At 57.5% G+C, this 24,001-nt stretch overlaps 1 protein-coding gene across 6 annotated transcripts in view; it reads right to left on the reverse strand.

The window, feature by feature from the left end:
* Positions 1-3,803: 3,803 nt before the first annotated feature.
* SNAP47 (synaptosome associated protein 47) overlaps positions 3,804-24,001 on the reverse strand; it is a 46,235-nt gene continuing 26,037 nt past the window's right edge. For 3 of the 6 annotated variants that reach the window (XM_078067736.1, XM_078067737.1, XM_078067734.1), the window contains 2 exons: positions 17,190-17,314; positions 3,804-4,811 (listed from right to left, as the gene is read on the reverse strand). In XM_078067736.1, the coding sequence (XP_077923862.1) occupies positions 4,665-4,811; positions 17,190-17,314 (272 nt within the window). In that variant the 3' untranslated portion in view covers positions 3,804-4,664. The remainder of the gene's footprint in view (positions 4,812-17,189; positions 17,315-24,001) is intronic. The other 3 variants (XM_078067733.1, XR_013445913.1, XM_078067735.1) reach the window with 3 other exon arrangements.

The raw sequence follows: 24,001 nt of genomic DNA on the forward strand, positions 1-24,001 counted from the left end.
GGGGTGGAGTTAGAGCACCTGGGGTGGGATATTGAGGGGTGTAGTTAGAGAACCTGGGATGGGAAGCAGTGGGGGGTGGAGTTAAAGTACCTGGGGTGGGACACTGAGGGGTGTAGTTAGAGAACCTGGGATGGGAAGCAGTGGGGGGTGGAGTTAGAGCACTTGGGTGAGGAGCAGTGGCGGGTGGTGTTAGAGCATCTGGCGTGGGGAGCAGTGGGGGGTGGAGTTAGAGAACCTGGAGTGGTCAGCAGTGGGGGGTGCAGTTAGAGCACCTGGGGTGGGAAGGAGTGGGGGGTGGAGTTAGAGCACTTGGGGTGGGACAGTGAGGGGGTGCAGTTAGAGCACTTGGGTGGGACAGTGAGGGGTGCAGTTAGAGCACTTGGGGTGGGACAATGAGGGATGGAGTTAGAGCACTTGGGGTGGGACAGTGAGGGGTGTAGTTAAAGCACCTAGGGTAGAGAGCAGTGGGGGCTGGAGTTAGAGTACCTGGGGTGGGACAATGAGGGGCGCAGTTAGAGCACCTGGGGTGGGACAGTGAGGGGTGTAGTTAGAGCACCTGGGATGGGAAGCAGTGGGGGGTGGAGTTAGAGCACTTGGGTGAGGAGCAGTGGGGGGTGGAGTTAGAGCACTTGGGGTGCAGAGCAGTGGGGATGGAATTAGAACACCTGAGATGGGAAACAGTGGGAGGTGTGTGCAGTTAGAGCACCTGGGGTAGAGAGCAGTGGGGGCTGGGGTTAGAGCACCTGGGGTGGGGAGCAGTGGGGGGTGGAGTTAGAGCATTTGGGTGAGGAGCAGTGGGGGGTGGAGTTAGAGCACTTGGGGTGGGAGCAGTGGGGGGTGGAGTTAGAGCACCTGGGATGGGAAGCAGTGGGGGTGGAGTTAAAGCACTTGGGTGAGGAACAGTGGGCGGTGGAGTTAGAACACTTGGGTGAGGAGCAGTGGGGGGTGGTGTTAGAGCACCTGGGGTGAGAAGCAGTGGGGGGTGGAGTTAGAGCACTTGGGGTGGGAGCAGTGGGGGGGTGGAGTTAGAGCACTTGGGATGGGAAGCAGTGGGGGGGTGGAGTTAGAGCACTTGGGATGGGAAGCAGTGGGGGTGGAGTTAAAGCACTTGGGTGAGGAACAGTGGGTGGTGGAGTTAGAACACTTGGGTGAGGAGCAGTGGGGGGTGGTGTTAGAGCACCTGGGGTGAGAAGCAGTGGGAGGTGGAGTTAGAGCATTTGGGTGAGGAGCAGTGGGGGGTGGAGTTAGAGCACCTGGGATGGGAAGCAGTGGGGGTGGAGTTAAAGCACTTGGGTGAGGAACAGTGGGCGGTGGAGTTAGAACAGTTGGGTGAGGAGCAGTGGGGGGTGGTGTTAGAGCACCTGGGGTGGAAGCAGTGGGGGGTGTAGTTAGAGCACCTGGGGTAGCAGTGGGGGCTGGAGTTAGAGTACCTGGGGTGAGAAGCAGTGGGGGGTGGAGTTAGAGTACCTGGGGTGAGAAGCAGTGAGGGGTGGAGTTAGAGCACCTGGGGTGAGAAGCAGTGGGGGGGTGGAGTTAGAGCACCTGGGGTGTGAGCAGTGGGGGGTGGAGTTAGAGCACCTGGGGTGAGAAGCAGTGGGGGGGTGGAGTTAGAGCACCTGGGGTGAGAAGCAGTGGGGGGTGGAGTTAGAGCACTTGGGGTGGGAGCAGTGGGGGGTGGAGTTAGAGCACCTGGTATGGGGAGCACTGGGCGCGGAGTTAGTGCAGCTGTGGTGTTGTGGGAACAGTCGGAGGTGGTGGTGTACAGCTGGGATTGGAAGTAGTGGGTTTTGGAGTTATTGCCTGGTTTCATAGGGTTTTTGCACTTTTGCCTCTGCCTTGGAGACTAGCAGTCAGTTCAACAGGTAGGTTTCTGTGCTTAGGCTCCAGGCAAATCAGTTTGGCAATGGATTTTTTGCTACTGGAAGGGTCTAAGGTGAACAAGCTAAGTCTGGGGTCAAGGTTAGTAGGTACCATGAAAAGATCCTGATGGACCTTTCTTTTTACACTCTAATTCTGCAGAGAAAGACCGTAGTCTCTATCATCTAAGTATTTGTGAGAGAGAATGGCCTAGAGACTAGTCCTCTAAAAATGCTACAATGCCTTTGGTCCCACATATCTTCATGCCCAGTGCCTGGGGTTTTAAGCATCCCCAGGTGCTGGAAAAGGAGGCTTGTTCCGGGCAGAGTCCTGTCACTGACCCAAGTGTGTGCAGCCCCCATGCCATGCAGGTGCTGGGCAGTGCGTGTCTTCAGGACAAGTGCACGCTGGCTGGACTTCCCTAGCAGCGCCCTCCTGGGATTCAGCACAGCAGCAGGGTGGGGCAGGTCTGTTTTCCCTCTGGCTGCTCAGGGCTCTCCACAGACAGATATGGAGAGAGAGCAGACCTGCCGGCAGTAAGTCACCTGGCCTGCTCCTTAGAAACACTCGAGAAGCATGTATACCCATAGAGATTCTGACCGAGGAACCTGGGGTCGGTGGGTGTGTGTGCGTTTTCTGAGTCCCTGGTGCAAGCCCGGAATGCGGCTGTGGCTCGGAACCATATGCTCCACCTCTGGGAACGTCGCCATTCCTCGAGGGCTATTGGGACAAGCTGCAGCTTCTGGGCACACGGCCTGCCCCCTGCACTCGCCCTGGGCCCGGGGCACGGGCTGCCTCTCTTCCGGCATCATCCCCCGTGCCAGAAGGTACGGTCCAGCCACCGCCTCTGGGCACTGTGTAAGCTCTCAGTGACTGTCCTCGCTGCCGCATCCGCACACCGGCTGTGCTCTCCCTGCCCTCCCAGCGCTGGGCCTGAGCGGAAGCAGCTGCCTGGGGCTGCGACCTCTGCGATGGCTGTGCTGCACCCTCACGGTGCCAGGGAAGGCCAGGAGCAGCCACTCACACACCAGCACTGGGGTCGGGAACCCTGAAAGGACAGGCGCACTTCTCATTTGGAAGGCTGGCAAGTACAGAGCAAAGAAGGCAGCTGGAGACTAGGAACAGAATTCAGCACATTCAAAGAGTGAAGAATTAGAAGGCCCCTGGGAAGGTTCTTCTCTGGAACTGCTCCTTCCTGTGTCTTCTTGAACAGGTCAGCTTCCAGAAGGCTGAGCACTCCTAGGGGACCCCACCAAACCTCGGAATGCGACCTAGTGGAAACTGTCACACAATGCAAAGGCTGACCTGACGAGAGAAGGGAGAGGGGGATTTGAGACGGCCACGCAGTGGCAGAGGCAGAGACTGGGGAGACGCGGCCACGAGCCCAGAACGCCTGGGTCCCCCCCCTCCAGCTGGGAGAGGCAGGAGGGACCCTCCTGGAGCCTTCAGAGGGAGCACGGCCCTGTGACACCTTGACTGCAGACTCCTGGCCTCCAGACCCGGAGAGGACAATGCCTGTTGTCCTAAGACGCCCATTTGTGGTCATTCATTAGCAGCCCCAGAAAACTAGCACTGCGCCTGTGCATTCACTCTTCAAACCACCTGGGACTCAGAATGCCAGCACAGGGCCTGCCAGAGGAGATCCAGAGGAAAGGCACCTCAAAGGGACACTTGGACAAGGCCCAACGGCACCTCTCTGTGCACTGCCCTCTGGGATGCTATTCCAAAGCAGTCTGGAGGTGGCCTGTTCTGCTGTGACAAGGGAAGGGGTCACCCACTTCTCCACTCTGCCCCCATCCGTCCTTCCCTGAGGGGCCCTCCCACTAACGCACCCAAAACCAAGCAAAAAGCAGCATGAATGCCTATCTTCAAAATATATTCTAAAACTATGACTTCTCTCTTGTTTCTGGATAGAAATGGAGCAGTTAAAGAAAAAAAATCAACACTTTTTAAATAGGTGCTGTGTGTATTATTTTTACACTTGGCTACAAACTGGGCAGTGAAAAGAATATTCCCAGTGTTCACAGGATGACCTTGAGATGTACTGGACTTCAGGTAAAAAATCACAGTACAACCAAAAAGAAACTGGCCTGTCAGAGAACAAAACAAGTCACAGAACAGAGTGACTATGGAGGGGCCCATGCAGAGCAGCCCCCAGAGGGGAACAGGCTCGGGCCTGTGTGTGGTCCTGGAGAAGGGCTTCTGCTGACACAGGCCGCAGGGTTCAGGTGCGCAGACTCAGAAATCAGCACATTTCTGTCATAGGGATTTACATGGCCCCTTTACACCTAGCAAGAACAGAGAGAATAAAAATTCAGCTGGTGGCCATGCTAAGCATGCAAAGCAGCCACCGAGCACTGGGTACAGCCAGCCTTGCAGGGAAGAGCCTTCCTGCTGCTGGGGACCCTCTGAAGGGCTCAAGTATGTGTGGGGAGCCGGGGACTGAGGGGAGGGAGGGGGAGAAGGGAGCCGGGACCTGTGGGGAGCAGGGGAGAAGGCAGCGGGGCCTGTGGGGAGTGGGGAGCAAGGGGACCTGGGGCCACCACGGCAGGGGCGGTGCTGGGGGTGCTTGCCGGATGTGCAGGCAGAACTCCCCTCTCCTGGAGCTCCTTCTTCCTGCGTGTGCAGTGGTCGGGATCCTCCACCCTGAGGCAAGCCTGCACCTCCTGGCCCAGGGCCTCCAACTACTAAGCCGCCCTTGGAATGACTTTCCAGGTTTTTATGTCAAGGACGTGTGCAGGTGTTGAGAACAAAGTACTCAGGGGAGTGACTGTCATCAAAACCAGTCACCTCTCTGCTCTTCTGTCCTAGGTCAGTTTTTTGGCACGTCGGTTATGCTTGTCGATGGTTAGGGTGGTCCGGTCGACAGCTGCAGTGATGCCGTCCAGGGCCTCGTCCTGCCTCTCCAGCTCCGTCTCAGTGTCCAGGGCAAGACTCTTCAGCTTCCTCAGGATCTGCAAGAGCAGACACAGGGCAGGAGGGGTTGCCCTTTCTTAACTCTCAAAAATAGACGCTATTTCTTTCCATCACTTTTACAGTACTTAGGAAATTCTGTGAGTCAGTGGGGATGACAAACACTTTGTCCTCCCATCCTGGGTTTGGGTCTCAGCTCTGTGGCTCACCAGCACTGATCGCCAGGGAGCTCTGACCCCCAGGAGCACTGACCACCCCCAGGGAGCACTAACCCCCCCAAGGGAGCACTGAACCCCAGGGAGCACTGAACCCCAGGGAGCTCTGACCCCCCCCCAGAGAGCACTGACCCCTAGGGAGCTCTGAACCCCAGGGAGCTCTGACCCCCCCAGGGAGCAGTGACCCCCCCCAGGGAGCACTGACCCCCAGGGAGTACTGACCCCCCCAGGGAGCATTGACCCCCAGGGAGCACTGACCCCCCCAGGGAGCTCTGACCCCCAGGGAGCACTGATGGGAGCACTGACCCCCCAGGGAGCTCTGACCCCCAGGGAGCACTGACCCCCCCAGGGAGCTCTGACCCCCAGGGAGCACTGAACCCCCAGGGAGCTCTGATCCCCAGGGAACACTGACCCCCCCCAGGGAGCACTGACCCCCCAGGGAGCTGACCCCCAGGGAGCTCTGACCCCCCCCCAGGGAGCACTGACCCCTCAGGGAGCACTGACCCCCAGGGAGCTCTGACCCCCTCCCCAGTCTCTGCCTCTGACCCCCAGGGAGCACTGACCCCCCCCACCAGGGAGCTCTGACCCCCAGGGAGCACTGACCCCCCAGGAAGCTCTGATCCCCAGGGAACACTGACCCCCCAGGGAGCACTGACCCCCCCCCAGGGAGCTCTGGCCCCCAGGGCGGCAGAGCTGAAGCAGATGAGGCATCAGCCCTCTGGCCCTGCTCCAGGCCACAGCCCCCACACCTCCTGACAATGCCCCTGAGGCACTGCTGTTCCAGCCACACAGCAGTAGCAGGGGGCGGGGGGTCGGCTGGCCCAGGGACCATCCAGGACCCAATCCCTGTCTGCACCCACGTACCTAGCTGCAGACGGAAGTGGAAGAAAAGCCAAACCCCTGTCTTGCCCATCTGTTGGAAACATTTCACAGGTACCACAGCTCGAGGTGACGAAGCAGCTACCACAGCACAACGCTGTGGGCGCACCTGGGGCTCCTGGAGGCCAGGCCCCTTACCCCCTCTCTGGGACTCACGTCATGCTTCATATGTCTCATGCACTGCTGAGAACAGCCACTTTACTGCAATCCTATCGAGACTACTTGCATTGTGAAATGTACTTTAACCACATGCGTGGTGAGCCTGCCTTTAAAAATTTAATATCCTCAAGCTGACAACAAAAAGGAATGATTTTAAGAGAAATCTTAATGACCAACTACTTGCAATAAATGTTAATGCCTCTTTTAGGGAAAGTTTCAGATCCCTGGTTAGGTCAAGACAAAGGAACTGCAGACTGTGAATCATCAGAGGAGTCCTGGGTGCCCGTTTACCAACTCGCAGTGGATCGACCGTGTACGGCCGTGTTCCAAGTCCTCTGTCCCGTGGGAAGGATGTCAGCAGCGAGGGCCCCAGATCTACCTGAGCTGGCAGTGCACCATGCCGCACATGGAGATCAACGTCATGGGCACGGCCAGGGGACACTGCAGCCTGGGAGCGGCCCCAGGTCAAGGAGAGCACGCAGCACCCAGAGGAAGCGAGGGAGGGCATGACCACGGTGCCCGTGCGCTCAGCTCACACGAAGCAGCCTTGCACTGCCCACCACCACGTGGGCGAGCCGATTCGTCTGACACACGAGGACCAGAATGGAGGCAGGGAGGTGGCCAGAGGATAATAAGATCAACTCCGTCCTTAGGAATGGGGAGGCTCGAATGAGCTCACAAATGTGAACAAGCTGTGAAAACTATAAAGTGCGATGTGAGGTGCCCCCGCCAAGTCCTGGAAGGCTCAGCGGCATGAGCCCCGCGCCGCACCCGTGCTGTAGAGGGACCTAAGGCCATCTGCAGTCACACGTGCTTGTGACAGAGGCAGGACGTAGCCCACATCTCTCTGCAAACAACGGCATCATCCCCGGGAGCTCCGTCCAGGCGCCGAGGAAGAAATCCTGGCTCAAGGTAGCAGGCTCAGACACCAGCCTTTTGCGCCCTCCTCTGGGAGCCGTTGAGTCACTGGAAAAACTGGACGGAGCTCTGGAAAGTATACTGTGGGGTCAGTCGGCTCCGAGGGACGGGCTGGATGACCTAATACAGGAGGTCTTTTCCATCGCGTTCCTATGACCTCATATGGCTGAGGCCCAAACGGCACAATAAACAGTCGCAGCTCAGCACGGTGGGATGCAGGTCCTTGAGCGCTTCTCTGCTCAGCGACCCCGCCCAGCTGGCCTGCACTTTTCCGTGCACTCACGAGGCTGCTCTGCCAGGCATGGGCACACCACAGCCCCGGGGAGACCAGCCTCTGCCACCCGCTCGCACCTGACGTCACAGCCACGCGTGGCCCCCCCCCCTGTGTGGGGCAATCAGGCCGGTCGCGCTGTCTGCAACCTCTGCGCCCTTGTCAACTACATCAAGTGTCCTTCGGGCCCAGCAGGCTCTGAGCTGTGTCCTGTGTGGATGGCCCATCGTCCTGCTCCAGGACTCACGCCGCAAGTAGAAAGTCAGGACACAGGACCGGAGAAGAAAGTAGACGTTGTCCCGAGCCGGATCCAATCCGTGCCCGTCAGACAAGCACTGCTGGTGGCACGGGGGTGCCGTGTGCCCAGCTTCCTTCCATCGCGTGCCCATACGCTGGCACGGGGACGTGACCCTGGGGGTGGAGGCAGGCATCCACGCAGCTCTGTTTCCTGCTTCCCGAATGAGGGGGAGGGCCGTGGGGCTCTGTGAACCCTCAAACTGAATGTTTCACACATCAGGCTGACAGGACACGTCCAAGAGCCCAAGCTAGCAGCCAGCTCACAGTACGGCCCGGACACGATGAGGCCGTGGATGACAGGCGCCACTGTGCGACGGTGCGGACGTCACAGCACCAGCGCGGACAGGAACTGCACATGTTCCTTGAAAAGGCAAAAGGGCCTTCAGCAGGGATCAGCAAGCCATTCAGCCCCGGGCAAAGGGCGGGAGCCCCGGGCCTGCTCCTGGAGCCGCGAGCAGCAATAGCAAAGGTCCTGCGTAAGGAGAGCCACACCTGCGACTTTCAATTTTCTAACGCTCACATCTTCAACAGTAAAAACGATAAGCATTTCTTAAAGTTTCATTTATTTAAGTAATCTCTACATCCTCATATGGGGCTCAAACTCACGAGTCGCATGCTCTTCCGACGGAGCCAGTCAGGTGCCCCGTAAAAAATGACAAGCATCGTTAATCTTAACAATGCATCTTGTTTAACCGAACCAAATAAAAATATTATTGTTTCCCCATGAAATCAACATGAAGAATAATGACCCAGATCTGTTCTTTGATAGCTGGTGAATGGAATAGTCATGGCACATCTCCACACGGCTCTCCCACCGAGGGCCACGCTCCGTGACAGCCCCTACCGTCTCCCCGCCCACAGAAGCAGCGGCACCGGGAGGAATTCCTGCGGTCCTGAGTCTATGCTTCTTACGCACAGAAGCACGGCGATAACAGGCACAGCACTTACTTTGTGAGCAAGACCAACTGACGTGCCTACGAAAGCTGAGCATTTTATGGAGTCCACAGCGTACACTCGGGCTCGTTCCTGTTGAACTGTCTGACTGTGAAAATGTCTCACTGAGACCCCTCCTTCGCAGCTTCAAATGCTTCCAACTGCACTTGAAATGAGCTAATACTGCAAAAACCCGAGTGATCTGCACAGCTACCGAGTCTGCAAAGAAAGTTACTGAGTGAGCTTCGAACTAGGAGTCCCTCTGGAGTATTGGTCCAGTGTTTTTCCCTTTAAGGAAGGGACTGGACACATTAAATGCCATCATGTGCATTCCATAGAACACGGGGTGGAAAGACTGCGGAACGCGAAGTCTGGCCAGACCTTCATGCAGTTGTGACTTCTGTGGCCCAGGATGACAAGCTGTCTAGTCATCAGTGTGTCACCCCGCCAGGCTCTGAAATATCAGCTGGCCGCCCAGAGGAACCTCCGACCAGGCTCCGCGCTTTCTTCCTCGAGCCCCTGCCACGCCAGTAAGTAAGCCCAGTGACCAGCCATCTCGCGGACATGTCTGCCCCTACACAGAAAGTGCACCGAGCCGAGGAGACAGAAGCACTCCTGCACACAAGCGTAGGCGAGACACCGTCTGGGAACAGCCTCTGGAAAGAAACCGCAGAAATACTCAGCAATCTGTAGCCGGGAGGGCTGCAGGCGCTCAACCAAGTCTGCACGGGAGGCTCAGTGCCCCGCGGGCTGGGTGCGTCAGTGACTGGAGGGGGGTGGGGACACACGGCCCAGGCGACCCGGGCTGGGGGCAGGGGGCGCCATGTGGTTCCCAGGGCCGAGCAGACCTTCCTGTGCTCTCTGCCGCTCTGGACACAGCCTGCACCCCTAACCCTAACCTCCCCGAGACCACAGACACGAGCAGGTACGGAGCTGTTTCCATTCTGTTTATACAAACGGAAGAACAGCTCATCCAGCAGAGGAGGTCCGCTTACCAAAGCACCTGTGCTTAAATGTATGCACCTCATGCAAGCCATCAAGGTGTGGGAATCGGGGAATCAGAGGCCCCTGGAGCGCCCGGCTTCGGGCGTTCACCACGTAACGCAGCAGGGGAGGACACAGGGCGCAGAGGCGCGGGCCTTGATGTTTCCAGAACATCTGTAATGTGCTGGTGGCCTCACTGAAAGAAGAAAATGTTTTGTTCTACTTCACGATGAGACTCCAGGATTCACAGTATTACTGTATTCATATGAAACACCCAAAGTGAGTTTAGTATTAGCTAGACTGTCTGCCCTGATCTTGTTATTAAGCTGACTCACTGAAAAACTGTGAATTTTCTTGCAGTGAGAAATTAGCAACCATTTAAGAACAGAGCTGGGATAAATCAAGCTGTCTGCAACTCCAAATAGTTCTACCAGTTGGGACCATTAATATGCTGTAGAGAAGGTAAAGAGGGAAAAACTGGCTTCCAGCACAGCCAGAGCTCTGGAGGCTGTAAAGAACATTCTAGGCTACAATCTGTCACATCCAGCACTCACAGACCACCCCCGCGTCCCACCCCGTCCCTTCTGCTGCATTCCTTGAGGCCCCAAGGGCTATCTGTGGACAGCAGTACAGGGTTGTCTTCTAGGGAGGCCCCTGCCGCGGCCGCCTCCTCCAGACCCCCTCTCTGTGCAGTGGGGGATGGGAGGGGGGAAGCCGACGCACCAGGTCCCCACAGTGCTGTCCCCACAGCAAGACTCTGAGAGCAGAGTCTCCAGGGATCTGTCAGCCCTCACTCCAGTTCCCAGTGGCCTCTCAAGGTCCAGACAGGGTCAGCACATGGTGAGCACCTCCCAGGGCTAGAGGGGGACCCTGGGGACCAGCTCACTCGCTATCAGCTCACGATGGGATTCAATAGGACTCATCCCAGAATACAAGAAAACAGACACAAAGGCCTAAAAACCACACACCACACTGAAAGAAATTAAAGAAGACCGAAATAATGAGGGATGTTCGGTGTTCCTGGACTGCAAGACTTAATACTGGCAAGACGGCAAGATGCCTCCAAGTGACCTGCACATTCAATGCAAATCATATCAAGTTTCCAGCACCCCTTTATTCCCCCAGAAATGGAAAAATGGATCCTCAAACCCATATGGAATTGCAAGGAGCCCTGGAGGGCCAGAGCAATGCTGAAAAAGAATGAAGTTGGAGGACTCACTTCCCCTCATCCGTCACTGGCAGGATTATAAAAGGGTGAAGCCATTACGGAGAACAGCCTGGCAGCTCATCAAAAATCTACATGTGGAATTATCCAGGACCGAGCAATTCCACGCCTCGCTAGGTATATGCCCCCAGGGAGCAGAGACAGGACCCACACAGATGCCTGCATGTGTGAACGCTCAGGGAAGCACCACGCACAGCCGTGGATGAACGGACACAGGATGTGGGCCACCCATACGGCGTGCACCACTCAGCTGTGAGAAGGGAACACAGATCCGCCCGAAGACACGGTGGGGAGTGAGGACAGCCAGGCGTGGAAGGACACGTGCATGACAGACAGAAGACCGCAGGGGCCGGTGCTTCACGGGACCGTGTGGGATGGGGGGACAGCAGGGCGCTCCACACATAAGCAGTGGGTGAAATGGCAATATTTACGTTATATACATTTACTACAATAAAAACACCATTCTAAAAGATAGCCAGGCACTCAGTAGTAGACGACCAAACACCTGACGGTAACCCTTCAGGCTCACTTGCAGGCTGACTGGGACGACAGGAAAGCATCAGTTCCCTGGCCCTCGCTGGGCCTCGCGCTCCTCCCTCCGCACAGCCCAGCAGCTGCTCTGGAAGATGCGCGGTGAGATGCAGCACGCTCTGCAATTGCGTCCGCAGTACCAGATCCTGGTGTCCTTGTCTGGCACTCCCACCCTGTTCACCTTTCTGGGACAGCGGAGGGGACAGAATGTGGTCCAGGTGGACCACAAGGGAGCTGTCCCTTCACGCAGCCCGTGGTCATCCCAGCTTTCTCAGCACTGCCCCAGATAGCACACGGGCCTGCCCTAGAGTGCTGGCCACAGCCGGCAGGACGTGAGCCCCGCGGGCTGTCCAGAGATTGCAGAGGGCAGCCCGAGGGGGGTGGCACACGGAACCACGGAGGGGGCCCGGGGCGGGGGTCCGTGACGGCAGGCTCGTGGCTACCAGTGACCAAGGCAATAGCAGAACAGACGGGCAACCCCCGGGTGCATCTGGGAGGTGCAGCATGACGCTGTCCCGTGAGTCAGCTCGCGTTACTCGGGTTGTTTCTGCAGCAGGCGGTGACCAGGGCCCAGGGAGGTGCGCAGCCCACCCGGGCTGTGGGGTCGACAGGGCATGGCCGCACCAGTGCCTGGACCCCAGTTCCCAGTTCAGGGCTCGTCCTGTGACGCATGTCCTCTCACTTGAAATGTCAACTGTCATGGACGTCAGAAGTTACTGGGCACCTCTTCCCCGTTACCAAGGCTCTTCTCCTGGTTTAACAGATGACACAGGACATGACGAACACTTGTTAATAATTTACAAAGTAACAGATACTGAGATGAGTGGCCTAACTCATGGCTTGTATCTGGACCGGTATCAAAGCCATAAATACAAACATAACCTCCTCCCCTTTGTACTGCGCCCTGTAAGTAACGAAAGGAATGAACAACCTGGAAAAGGGCAGCAAGAGAACCTGAGAACGATGGGCAGAAATCTGGAATTACAACATCTGCAGTCCTTCCAAACGGCTCATGGGACCAAATCCAGCCTCCCCGGCCTGGCACGCAGGTGCCGGTGGGTTCGCGGACAGGTAACACGCGGAGACCAGTGCTAAATCCTGAACTGCTAAGACATGGATTTGGGCTGAACAAATGCGTCGATTCTGTATGGAAGAAATGACAGAGGAGGACACACGGGAACTATGACAAGCGTGAACACACCAGAGAAGGGACAGAAGGGCTGAGCATGAAAGGTGCTCTGGTCTTCCTACGGGAAAGAGACGGTTTCTGCAGAGCGCCACAGAACTCAGCCGGGACCAGCTCAAGAAGGCACAGGCGGGCGGCAGAGGGGACACCGCACTCCACAGCCTCCTGCCCAGCCTCCCGCCACGACCCCACCGCCTGAGTCCGCTCGGAACAACCCACCCTCACTTCGGTTAGTTCGCGAGCTCCGTGACTGCTGTTTATGAGGAATCACACACCCCGCTGAACTCAGAAGGAGCTCAGAACCATGACCTCACACCCCGAGTCCACACGCTGCACCCCAGCTATGGGGAACCATGACCTCACACCCCGAGTCCACACGCTGCACCCCCGCTATGGGGAACCATACCTCACACCCCGAGTCCACACGCTGCACCCCTGAATGGGGAACCGTGACCTCACACCCCGAGTCCACATGCTGCACCCCAGCTATGGGGAACCATGACCTCACACCCCGAGTCCACACGCTGCACCCCCGCTGTGGGGAACCATGACCTCACACCCTGAGTCCACACGCTGCACCCCAACTATGGGGAACCATGACCTCACACCCCGAGTCCACATGCTGCACCCCCGCTGTGGGGAACCATGACCTCACACCCCGAGTGCACATGCTGCACCCCCGCTGTGGGGAACCATGACCTCACACCCTGAGTCCACACGCTGCACCCCAACTATGGGGAACCATGACCTCACACCCCGAGTCCACACGCTGCACCCTCGCTGTGGGGAACCATGACCTCACACCCCGAGTCCACATGCTGCACCCCCGCTATGGGGAACCATGACCTCACACCCCGAGTCCACACGCTGCACCCCGCTATGGGGAACCATGACCTCACACCCCGAGTCCACACGCTGCACCCCAGCTATGGGGAACCATGACCTCACACCCTGAGTCCACACGCAGCAGCCCGTTATGGGGAACCATGACCTCACACCCCGAGTCCACACGCTGCACCCCCACTATAGGGAACCATGACCTCACACCCCGAGTCCACACGCTGCACCCCAGCTATGGGGAACCATGACCTCACACCCCGAGTCCACACGCAGCACCCCGCTATGGAGAACCGTGACCTCACACCCCGAGTCCACATGCTGCACCCCCGTTGTGGGGAACCATGACCTCACACCCCGAGTCCACACGCCGCACCCCAGCTGTGGGGAACCATGACCTCACACCCCGAGTCCACACGCTGCACCCCCGAATGGGGAACCGTGACCTCACACCCCGAGTCCACACGCTGCACCCCAGCTATGGGGAACCATGACCTCACACCCCGAGTCCACACGCTGCACCCCAGCTGTGGGGAACCATGACCTCACACCCCGAGTCCACATGCTGCACCCCCGAATGGGGAACCATGACCTCACACCCCGAGTCCACACGCAGCACCCGCGCTGTGGGGAACCGTGACCTCACACCCTGAGTCCACACGCTGCACCCCCGAATGGGGAACCGTGACCTCACACCCCGAGTCCACACGCTGTACCCCGCTGTGGGGAACCATGACCTCACACCCCAAGTCTACACGGTGCACCCCGCTATGGAGAACCGTGACCTCACACCCCGAGTCCACACGCAGCACCCCTTGTCACGGGAAGGACAGGAGGGCTTCTGGAGTCCCCGTCGCAGTGCTCACTGGTTATCCCCGTCTGGGGTGCGGTAAGGTGGGGGCGGGGCCGGACAGCGCAGTGGATTGGAAGGAGTCGAGAAGAAAAGTCCGGGACGCAGGATGCCCTGAGGGCGCCAGGAGCTGCCTCCACCAGGGAGCCGACACAGATCCCTAACAAACAAGCAGCAGCTCTGCGACGGGAAAGGCCAGCACCTCAGATGTGAGACGATTCAGGGCCCTCTGCCAAACCCATCCCCGGAATCCGCTTCCCTTCCTGGCCGCCGCCACCGCACCGCCTCCCTGTGGACGGTGGACGCTGCAGTTACGGCCGCTCCGGGGGCCCCAGGGGTGCAGTGCGAGCTGGCACAGGGCGCGGAGCCCACTGGCCCCGGGGAAACCACAGCCAGTCGTCTCTCAGCATGCCACTGCAGGGTAAGTCACCAAGACCCATTTCCACGTAACGATGGTAATCGCATCTGCCACAGAAACCACAGCTGAACGGGGGGGCTGGTTCTTGCATTTCTGTTTTCCCCAGAAATTTACCTCATTCCTACTTACGCTGGAGCTTCAACTCCACAGCTAAGAATTCTTCTCCAAATATGAAACATGTGTTTTACCTCCAGAAGACGATCCCTGGTGGAATTGGGCTGTCCCTGCAGGGAGGAGGACCGGCAGCTGGCTGGTGCGAAGCCCTGCTCTCCCGCGGCGGCTCTCCCCAGCCCCACCACTCAGGGGTCACCACTTCCCCGCCCTGCGGCCAGCGTCCTGACTCACGGCATCCACTGTTCCCAGCACGGACACCACAGGGCTCACTGACCTGCTGATGACGCTCAGGACCGACCCCACAGTCACACACTCTCATGGAGAAGGAGGGTGAGGAAGCTTGCTCCCCACACAGCGGCTCGTGTCTTCATCATCATGACCTCTAGCACCTTGGCTTCTAGGGCAGAGACTGCTGGTTTAAAACCGAAGGGCCCTCTCCAACTACATGGCCACCACCAGAATTAACAGACAAAATCGCGACATTTCCCATCCAAAAGCCACGCTCCTGCCTTGGCCTTGACACAGCGGTGGGACGCCTTTGTAGGAGGGTGGGACAGGGGTCCCAGATCCCGTCAACCTGAGGCATGTGGGCTCACATCCACCCTCAGGAGAAAGGGAGCGTTTCCTTTATAGGATGAGGGTTTCATGTTCTGGGGTCAACACGAGCATCGAAAGCTGCAGTCAGTAACCTGCAGAATTTGCTGGTTGCCGCTAGAATGCAGCGTTTCTGTGGGTTATTACTCAAAGTGACTAAGTTAGACCAGGGGAAAGAGTGACAAATCATGCATATTTAAAATATCCCATAGCAAGGATGAACGCTTTTTTCCAGAAAGGAAATGGCCAAGCTTAAAGGAGGCTATGCCTATGTGGACACGTCAGTAAGACGACTTCTTCAAAAACAGGTTTGAGAGACGCATGGTCTTCCTGTGCGCCCTGGTGGGGGTGCGGTGCTATGGACGACACGGCCTCTCCAAAGCAGAGCCTGGATCCAAAGACACCTTGAGCTAGGTACCAGGGAAACCGAGTCAGGCAGCTGCAAACCAAAACCTCAACACAGAAACAACGGAGTGTTTCCACAAATACACTGTGAAGCCAACGGAAAGCAGAGAGGGAAGCCATTCCCTAAGAGGCACTTTGCTGAGCGGCTGGTACAGACCTCAGGCGGCTCGTGAGCTGAACAAACACGCAGCCCAAGTCCCTGAACGAGACGGCGTATGTCTGACGAACTGGGGCGAGCACGGCGCGGTGTGGGGCTTTCTAACAGTGTTTACATTCTAAAGATGTGCACAGAGATATCTGTGAAAGATGGGACACGACGTCTACGGCATCTGCTTCAAAATGACTTAAAAGGAGAAAAAGAAAAAACACTGTACTGTCTGGCAATAACACAGGAAGACAACCTAAAAGTATTTCTGTCAGATACCGTTTAAATTTCTACTTGCTGGACACGAAGTGGCAAGCATCCTCAAGAACCCAGTGTCAAGGCCTTGACAGAGACCTGCGGAGTGAGCACGCTTGGTTGTACACACATCTGTGGAGTCATGCACACGCACGGACAGACTCACGCACAAGCCTTCACAAAGACACAGATAAACACACGCACAGCACACACATGAACACACACGGAGAGCACACGCACGTACACACCAGACACACAGCACACACGTGCACACACCGCACACGCACATCACACACGTACACGTGGATGATCTCAGCACACACATGAACACACACGGAGAGCACACGCAGTACACACCAGACACACAGCACACACGTGCACACACCGCACACGCACATCACACATGTACACGTGGATGATCTCAGCACACACATGAACACACACACAGAGAGCACACGCACGTACACACCAGACACACAGCACACACGTGCACACACCGCACATGCACATCACACACGTACACGTGGATGATCTCAGCACACACATGAACACACACACAGAGCACACGCACGTACACACCAGACTCACATCACACACGTACACATACCGCACATCACACACGTACACGTGGATGATCTCAGCACACACATGAACACACAGAGCACACGCAGTACACACCAGACACACAGCACGCACATGCACACACCGCACACGCACATCACACACGTACACGTGGATGATCTCAGCACACACATGAACACACACACAGAGCACATGCAGTACATACCAGACACACAGCACACACGTGCACACACCGCACACGCACATCACACACGTACACGTGGATGATCTCAGCACACACATGAACACACACACAGAGCACACGCAGTACACACCAGACACACAGCACACACGTGCACACACCGCACATGCACAGCCCACACGTACATGTGCACATGCACATGTCAAACAGAAGGATGCAGCCAGCACGCCGACTGCGTGTGCACAGGCACACGGGTGTGTGTGCATGCCACGAAACACAGGTAATTGGACCAGGCGCCGCTCTTCCTCTCTGTTCTCCAGCTCCAGAGAGCAGAACAAAGTGGCTGGGCACACAGCAGCCCCTGTAGACGGGAGGCCAGCATCGAGCAGTGGGGAGCTGTGTGCAGGCAGGCGCGAGGCGGCCCCGTGAGCGCACGTTACCTGTCTCAGTTCCTGGGCGTCCCCCTCGGAAACCAGCGGCTCACTCATCTGCAGCGGAAGCGGCTGGCCCTCCTGGCTCCCCGAGCAGGGCTCGCGGTGCATGGCGCAGTCCATCAGCCCAGACGCTGGAATGGAAAATCAAACAGCAGTGACACCTTCCCGGAGGCGTGAACAACGCAAGAACATTCAGAACTTCACGAGGACTGATGTGTAAGACCGTCAGGGCTCTCTGAGCAGACGCAGTGTTTTCAACTCATGCACCAGTCTGTGGCCTCTGCGCCTGCCGGGGTGGTGGGGCTGGGGGGTCCGCTGCCCAAGCTCTGCTACGCTGAGCTGGGGTGGGGGCTGCCTGAGCTCACTCTGACCCCGGCCCAAGCTGTGTCCTTACCCCGCTCCGATCAGAGAGGGCACCACTGACCGTGCTCTGGGTCTGGCTCTGTAACTGCTCTCTCAGGAAAGGCCCTTTATCCATGTGCGGCCATTATTCTTCTCTGGGGGAGAGGGCTACACGTGGGGAGATTCAAACATGCCACTTGTGGGACCTGGTGAAACGCACATAAAGCACAGTGCTGGAAGCCGCAGCAACATCTCGCCGCCCCACAGAGCGCTGTGGTTCTCCAGAGCACAGGAAATGGCCAGCTGGTCGGGCCAAGCAAAGCTGGCTGTGTGGCCGCACGGAGGTGGGGGTGAGTCAGAGCGCTGCACGTGGCCGGGCCCTGCTCCGGGGTGTTCCTGGTCACACGGCACCTGTGCCTGGGCAGGCTCCCCGAGGAGCGGAAAGGTAGCCTGGAGATGTGGTGATAGCTGAGGGGGCCTCGCACGCCCCCGTGGCGTGCCACCTGTCCTTTGTTTAAAGAGCTGACTCCAACCACAGGCCTGGCACCACAGGGCCCAGAGAAGGGCATCGGCCAGGGTCTGCTGCCTACGCTTCCCCATGATACAAGGCACCTCAGTTACGCAGCACGGCCCGCTCGCGTACTGGGATGCTGGACAGCTGTCTGGGTACCAGCACCAGGTCCTCTGGGCACTTCTCCGCTTCCGGGGGGTGGGAGGCACAGAAGGGCCAACAGGACCCTGGCGGTGCTGAGCAGAGCCGCCCGATGAATGCGCCGTCAGGAAGGGGGAGGGACAAGGAACGCGGTCTGGGCCACAGCTCCCCACTGGGCCCGAAGAGCAGGAGCCCAGCTGGCCACCCCCGGCCCCCCCCCCCCCCCCCCGCTAGCACACACAGAAATACCGCCTCTACTCTCATTTCCCAAAATAATCTGTACAAATCAAGATTCCCTGAGGACTGCCTGGCTGAGCAATGGAAGCATGGCCTCGTCCAGGATAAATGCAGGCTGCAGCGAGGACAAGGACGAGGACGAGGACGGCATAGGGTTCTCAGGGTCCTGGAGTGGAACAGGGCCCAGGCCAGACGGGGGAGCTCAGGAACCAGTGCGCGAGCCAGAGCCACACAGAGGCAGGACGCTGGGTCCCGGCCGGCCTCTGCTGGAGGAGGCTATGTGCGGATGCCCCCATGCTCTGTGAGCCTGTGAGGGGTGCATGCAGGAGGCCAGAGAAACCCCTTACCGTGCACCGTGCACACGGACGTCTGGTTTTCTAGGTTCTTCTTTAAGAACAGTCAAAGCTGACTGCAACCCATCAGACTGATCCCACCACCGGTGGTCTACAGTCTCAAAGCCCCATCCTACTCCAGCCTCCTAAAGGCTTTTACTCAGCAAGGAACTCTCCACAGCACGCCTCACGTGCTCTGAAATGTCACCACCCAAAATGGCAAATGGTGACAAGCACTTTCCTCACACGGCTGCAGCAGAACACCGTCAGAGCTAGCTGGAAGATATGACGGCAGAAATAGCAACGCAAACGCGTTCCACCGGCTATTATTAGCCTCCAGGAAGTCATCAGGGCTGATGCGACGACACACACTGGTCCCAGGCCCATGCACCCTGGCACCCCGTCCTTGGACCCCTGGTATGCCCTCCCCGGGGCCCCCATCCTCGGCACCCCATCTGCACACATCACACGCATAGATGGCCTCCACTCCGCCACCCCATCAGCAACAACCTTTGCTCATCGGTCCTGGCATCGTTCCTCTTGCACACCTTTGGTGTTCATGTGCTTGGTGACGCACTGCTTCTCTGAGGCGAAGGCCCACATCGGATTCACACCGGTGCCCGGCCTGGGCTCCTTCACCACTGCTGGTTTCCATTCCAAGACCTACAGCTATCTTCTGGAGGGACACGCTGACCTTTTTTTGAATGTTTAGCAAAACAGGTTTTACTTAACCAGAAAGCCAAAATAGAGAATTTTTCTTCCTGGAACATACCATGTCAGGGGTGTTTTTCACAACAAGCTGTGGGGTCAGCAGGATCGTGCATAGCACAGAGCTCGGCACCTCTGGTGCTCTGTGTTGAGACCTGAGTCACTGACTCAGTTTCTTCAATGCTTTGAAACATCTTCAAAAAAAATTAACTTCAGTATAAAATGGTTTGTGTCTCTAAAGTCCTTAATTATCACAGTTAAACAAAATCAGCACAAATTGTTCAAGCTACGAGGGAACTTACGGATGATTTCACTTTCCAGGAACAACAGCTGGGCTGGTAGGGGCAGCTGTGGACGCCAGTGTCCTTCATGTTTCAGACGCAGACCCCGGCCTCACCAGAAGTTCAGAGCACGTACCACCAGCCCTGACCTGAGAGCAGAAGGAACCCCACCCCCACCCCAAGCCTGTCTGGTCTTGGGCACATCTTCCTCCTTGTCCCTGGGACCCAGAAGCCTCACTGATGACACAGGGAAGGAAATGCCTACTCCACCCAGGGATGGCCCCAGAAGCTTACACAACTGGGGTGGGAAGCCCTTTGCAAAAAAATCACGAAATGCCCAAGCAGGAAACCTAACAGAGAGAGGCCGATGTCAACTAAGCTCAGCTAAAGCAACGTACTTGGCAAATGTGCCTTGGACTCGAGGGTCCTTGGAAGAGATCAAATGGGTGAGAGCCACACAGGTCCCAGGGGGCCTGCGGGAGTCAGGGGGTGCCCGTGTCCTAGCACCCAGTAGGGGTCTGTGAGTGGTTAAGTGTGGTGTCAGCATCCTAGTGACCACACAGGTGGGGGGTTCTGTCTGTGGTCGGCGTGGTGTCCGCGTCGTAGTGACCACACAGGTGGGGAGTCTGTCTGTGGTCGGCGTGGTGTCCGCGTCCTAGTGACCACACAGGTGGGGAGTCTGTCTGTGGTCGGCGTGGTGCCCGCGTCCTAGTGACCACACAGGTGGGGGGGTCTGTCTGTGGTCGGCGTGGTGCCCGTGTCCTAGTGACCACACAGGTGGGGGGGTCTGTCTGTGGTCGGCGTGGTGTCCGTGTCCTAGTGACCACACAGGTGGGGGGGTGACCACACAGGTGGGGGGGTCTGTCTGTGGTCAGCGTGGTGTCCGTGTCCTAGTGACCACACAGGTGGGGGGGTCTGTCTGTGGTCGGCGTGGTGTCCGTGTCGTAATGACCACACAGGTGGGGGGGGTCTGTCTGTGGTCAGCGTGGTGTCCACATCCTAGTGACCACACAGGTGGGGGGGTCTGTCTGTGGTCGGCGTGGTGTCCGCGTCGTAGTGACCACACAGGTGGGGGGGTCTGTCTGTGGTCAGCGTGGTGTCCGCATCCTAGTGACCACACAGGTGGGGGGGTCTGTCTGTGGTCGGCGTGGTGTCCGTGTCGTAGTGACCACACAGGTGGGGAGGTCTGTCTGTGGTCAGCGTGGTGTCAGCATCCTAGTGACCACACAGGTGGGGGGTCTGTCTGTGGTCGGCGTGGTGTCCGCATCCTAGTGACCACACAGGTGGGGGGGTCTGTCTGTGGTCGGCGTGGTGTCCGTGTCGTAGTGACCACATAGGTGGGGGGGTCTGTCTGTGGTCGGCGTGGTGTCAGCATCCTAGTGACCACACAGGTGGGGGGGTCTGTCTGTGGTCGGCGTGGTGTCCGCATCCTAGTGACCACACAGGTGGGGGGGTCTGTCTGTGGTCGGCGTGGTGTCCGTGTCGTAGTGACCACACAGGTGGGGGGGTCTGTCTGTGGTCGGCGTGGTGTCCGTGTCCTAGTGACCACACAGGTGGGGGGGTCTGTCTGTGGTCGGCGTGGTGTCCGTGTCCTAGTGACCACACAGGTGGGGGGGTCTGTCTGTGGTCGGCGTGGTGTCCACGTCCTGGGATTAGAACTCCCCCGCCTGAAGCCGAAGTCTTAAATGAGCAGTCCTGCACAGGGACGTCAGGGTCCCAGATGTGTACTATTGTCACGCAGATGTGTGTGCTCCTGGATGCCTGGGCCTGTTCTGGGTGCTAGAGATGTAGTCATCAAGAGACAAGTTGGGGCCGGTCCGGACGCAATCCCAGTGTGAGAGCATGGCAGCCAACAGCACCCGAGGGCGAGTGTTGTCTCTTAAATGAGTTGGTCAGAGAAGGCTTCTCTCAAAGGTGGCCGTTGGCAAACAACAAAGACAAAAATAAGTACCCAAAATACCATAAATTGCTAAGCATGGGCCATGCTCTGAAGTCTTCTTCCTAAAACCCATCACCCCAGGACCATGAGACAACATGAGACAGAGTGCAATCGCGAGACAGTGTACAAAACCTCAGCACTCCTCCTACCAGCCATCGAGACCTTCAGAGTAAGGAGAGCCCAGGGAGACACCACCCGTCATGTGGGACTCCAGACGGGGTCCTGGAACAGCAAGCACGAGGAGATCTGGACACAGCTCAGACAGGCTCGTCAGCTGTGACAGTGAGGATGGCAGCTGTGGGGGACACTCCTCCCAGCTCTTCCTCAAGTCTGAAACCATGCTAAGATGTAAACGGTACCCTAAAGATGCTGTGCAAGAAAACAGCCATTTTCCACTGCCTTTCCCCAGGGTGGATGTGGCCCATCTGTGTCATTCCCAGCCCCCGAAGCCCAGGAGACCCCTGGGGCCAGTCGCTGGCCGGGCCACCTACACTGCACCGGACTGTGGAGGTCTCTGGAAAGTTCTTCCCCACACTGACGCAAGGCAAACCCGGTCCCGTGGCGACACTGCCACCTGCTGGCCACGCAGCCCACCAACACGGCTTCTGGAGGAGAGGGTAAATTTCTGAGATGTCAAGTCATGGTTTCCACCCCCACCGCTTCTGCATTTTCCACCGTGGGACAGTGAAAACACAGGTGCTGGAAACAACAGCAGAGGTGACAGAGAGGGCCCGCCCAGGCCTCCCGCGGAGTCCCCAGCAAGCCAGACGCCATCCTGCTGTTCTGCTCCCAAGCCCACGTGCTGGCCGCCCCCCGGCTCCCCTCCTCGTCACCTGCGCCCTCAAGCACTCCCGGGGCAGGGTGGCTTCACCGAGGGAGCACGGCACCTCTTGCTCCATGCAGATGCAGATACGCTGTGGGAACCCCTCCACCCCAGAGGCTAAAGTGAGCACCAGGATGAACACCCATCTGTCATCGTGGATGTGGTCCCACACACACACCGTCTGTGACTGACAGGCGAGGCCACACATCCTGAATCTAGGTGCTGCTGGGAAGGTATCTGTGGATGTGGCGAAGGCCCAGCACCAGCTGACTTTACGTGAGGCTTCCCTGAGGAGGAAGACGTGCGGCCTGTGGTCAGCAGCCTTGGCCTGTGCCCTTCCTGATGGCAAGCCCTGCGGAATCCGCACTCACCTAGCTTCCTGCCGCTGGACCACGGCCGCAGAGGCCCTGGCACGCACTTCCTGCTCCTCTCCAGCCCTGTCTGCACCTGGACACTCGGGGTCAGAGCAGGCCCAGCAAGCCTCTTCTCCCCTGTATGGCGTGTGCTGGCATCTGCCACCTGGCACACGACACTCTCTCCAAAACCACCAGGTACACAGAAAACCCACGAATGTGGTGGAGCTCCATGAGAACACGGACTGTGGGGGCCCGGCACCGTGCCTGGCGCAGGGAGTTCTCCATCAGCACTGGCAGAATCAATGGCTGAAGGCACTCTGCGTCGGGCCTGCCAGCCCCGGTCCCCTCACTGCCCAGCCTCACCCCCCGGGGGAAAACCACAGGGTGGGGGTACTGACGGCCTGGCCTGAGGCCTCCCTCATCAGGGTCTTGGGCTCGCGGGTACTGACCACCCTTCTTGGCCCCTTTACGGGCTTCCCAGTCCTGCCTTGAGAAGGGCCAAAGAAAAATCTGGAAATGCCAAGAAATTACCTGTTTACATTAACACTTCCAAAATTTTGGTGCTTATGGGACAGATCTATTTTCAGGTAAATTTCTTTTGAAACGAGAAGCCATGTAGAATAACATCAAAATATTCATGTGTTAGGGAATCAGGTTACATATTAGCACTGAAATCAATCACTTCAGAGCAAAAAGAAGCAAACATATCTCTTATTGTAACAGACATCCAGCAATCAAAGTCAACAAGGAATGACTACTAGCCTGTTAGAAAAATCACAGTAACACAGACGTAAGATCACCTATGGGAAAATAAGGTATTTTATGACTTTGGGATTTCTTAAGATGGGTGCAGAAACAAACTTAAGGGGAATTTGCCCAATTAAGGATTTCTGTAATGGAGAATGACAGTCTGGCAGAGGTGGTAGCTTCTAAAGCCAACAAGGGATGCATACCTACAACATGGAATAAACAAACAGCACAGTAGAAGAAAAAAAAAACACCACCACAGAATAGGCAATCCACAGAGAAACGTGTGAAGGCCAAAAGCAAATAAGGAGCATCAGATGCTCCACGTCACAATCAATCAGACGTGAAAATAAAGACACCAGCAAGATGCCACCTGACAGCACCAGGACGGCAAATCTGAG

Source organism: Halichoerus grypus, chromosome 2, assembly GCF_964656455.1.
Source record: "Halichoerus grypus chromosome 2, mHalGry1.hap1.1, whole genome shotgun sequence".
NCBI lineage: Eukaryota > Metazoa > Chordata > Mammalia > Carnivora > Phocidae > Halichoerus > Halichoerus grypus.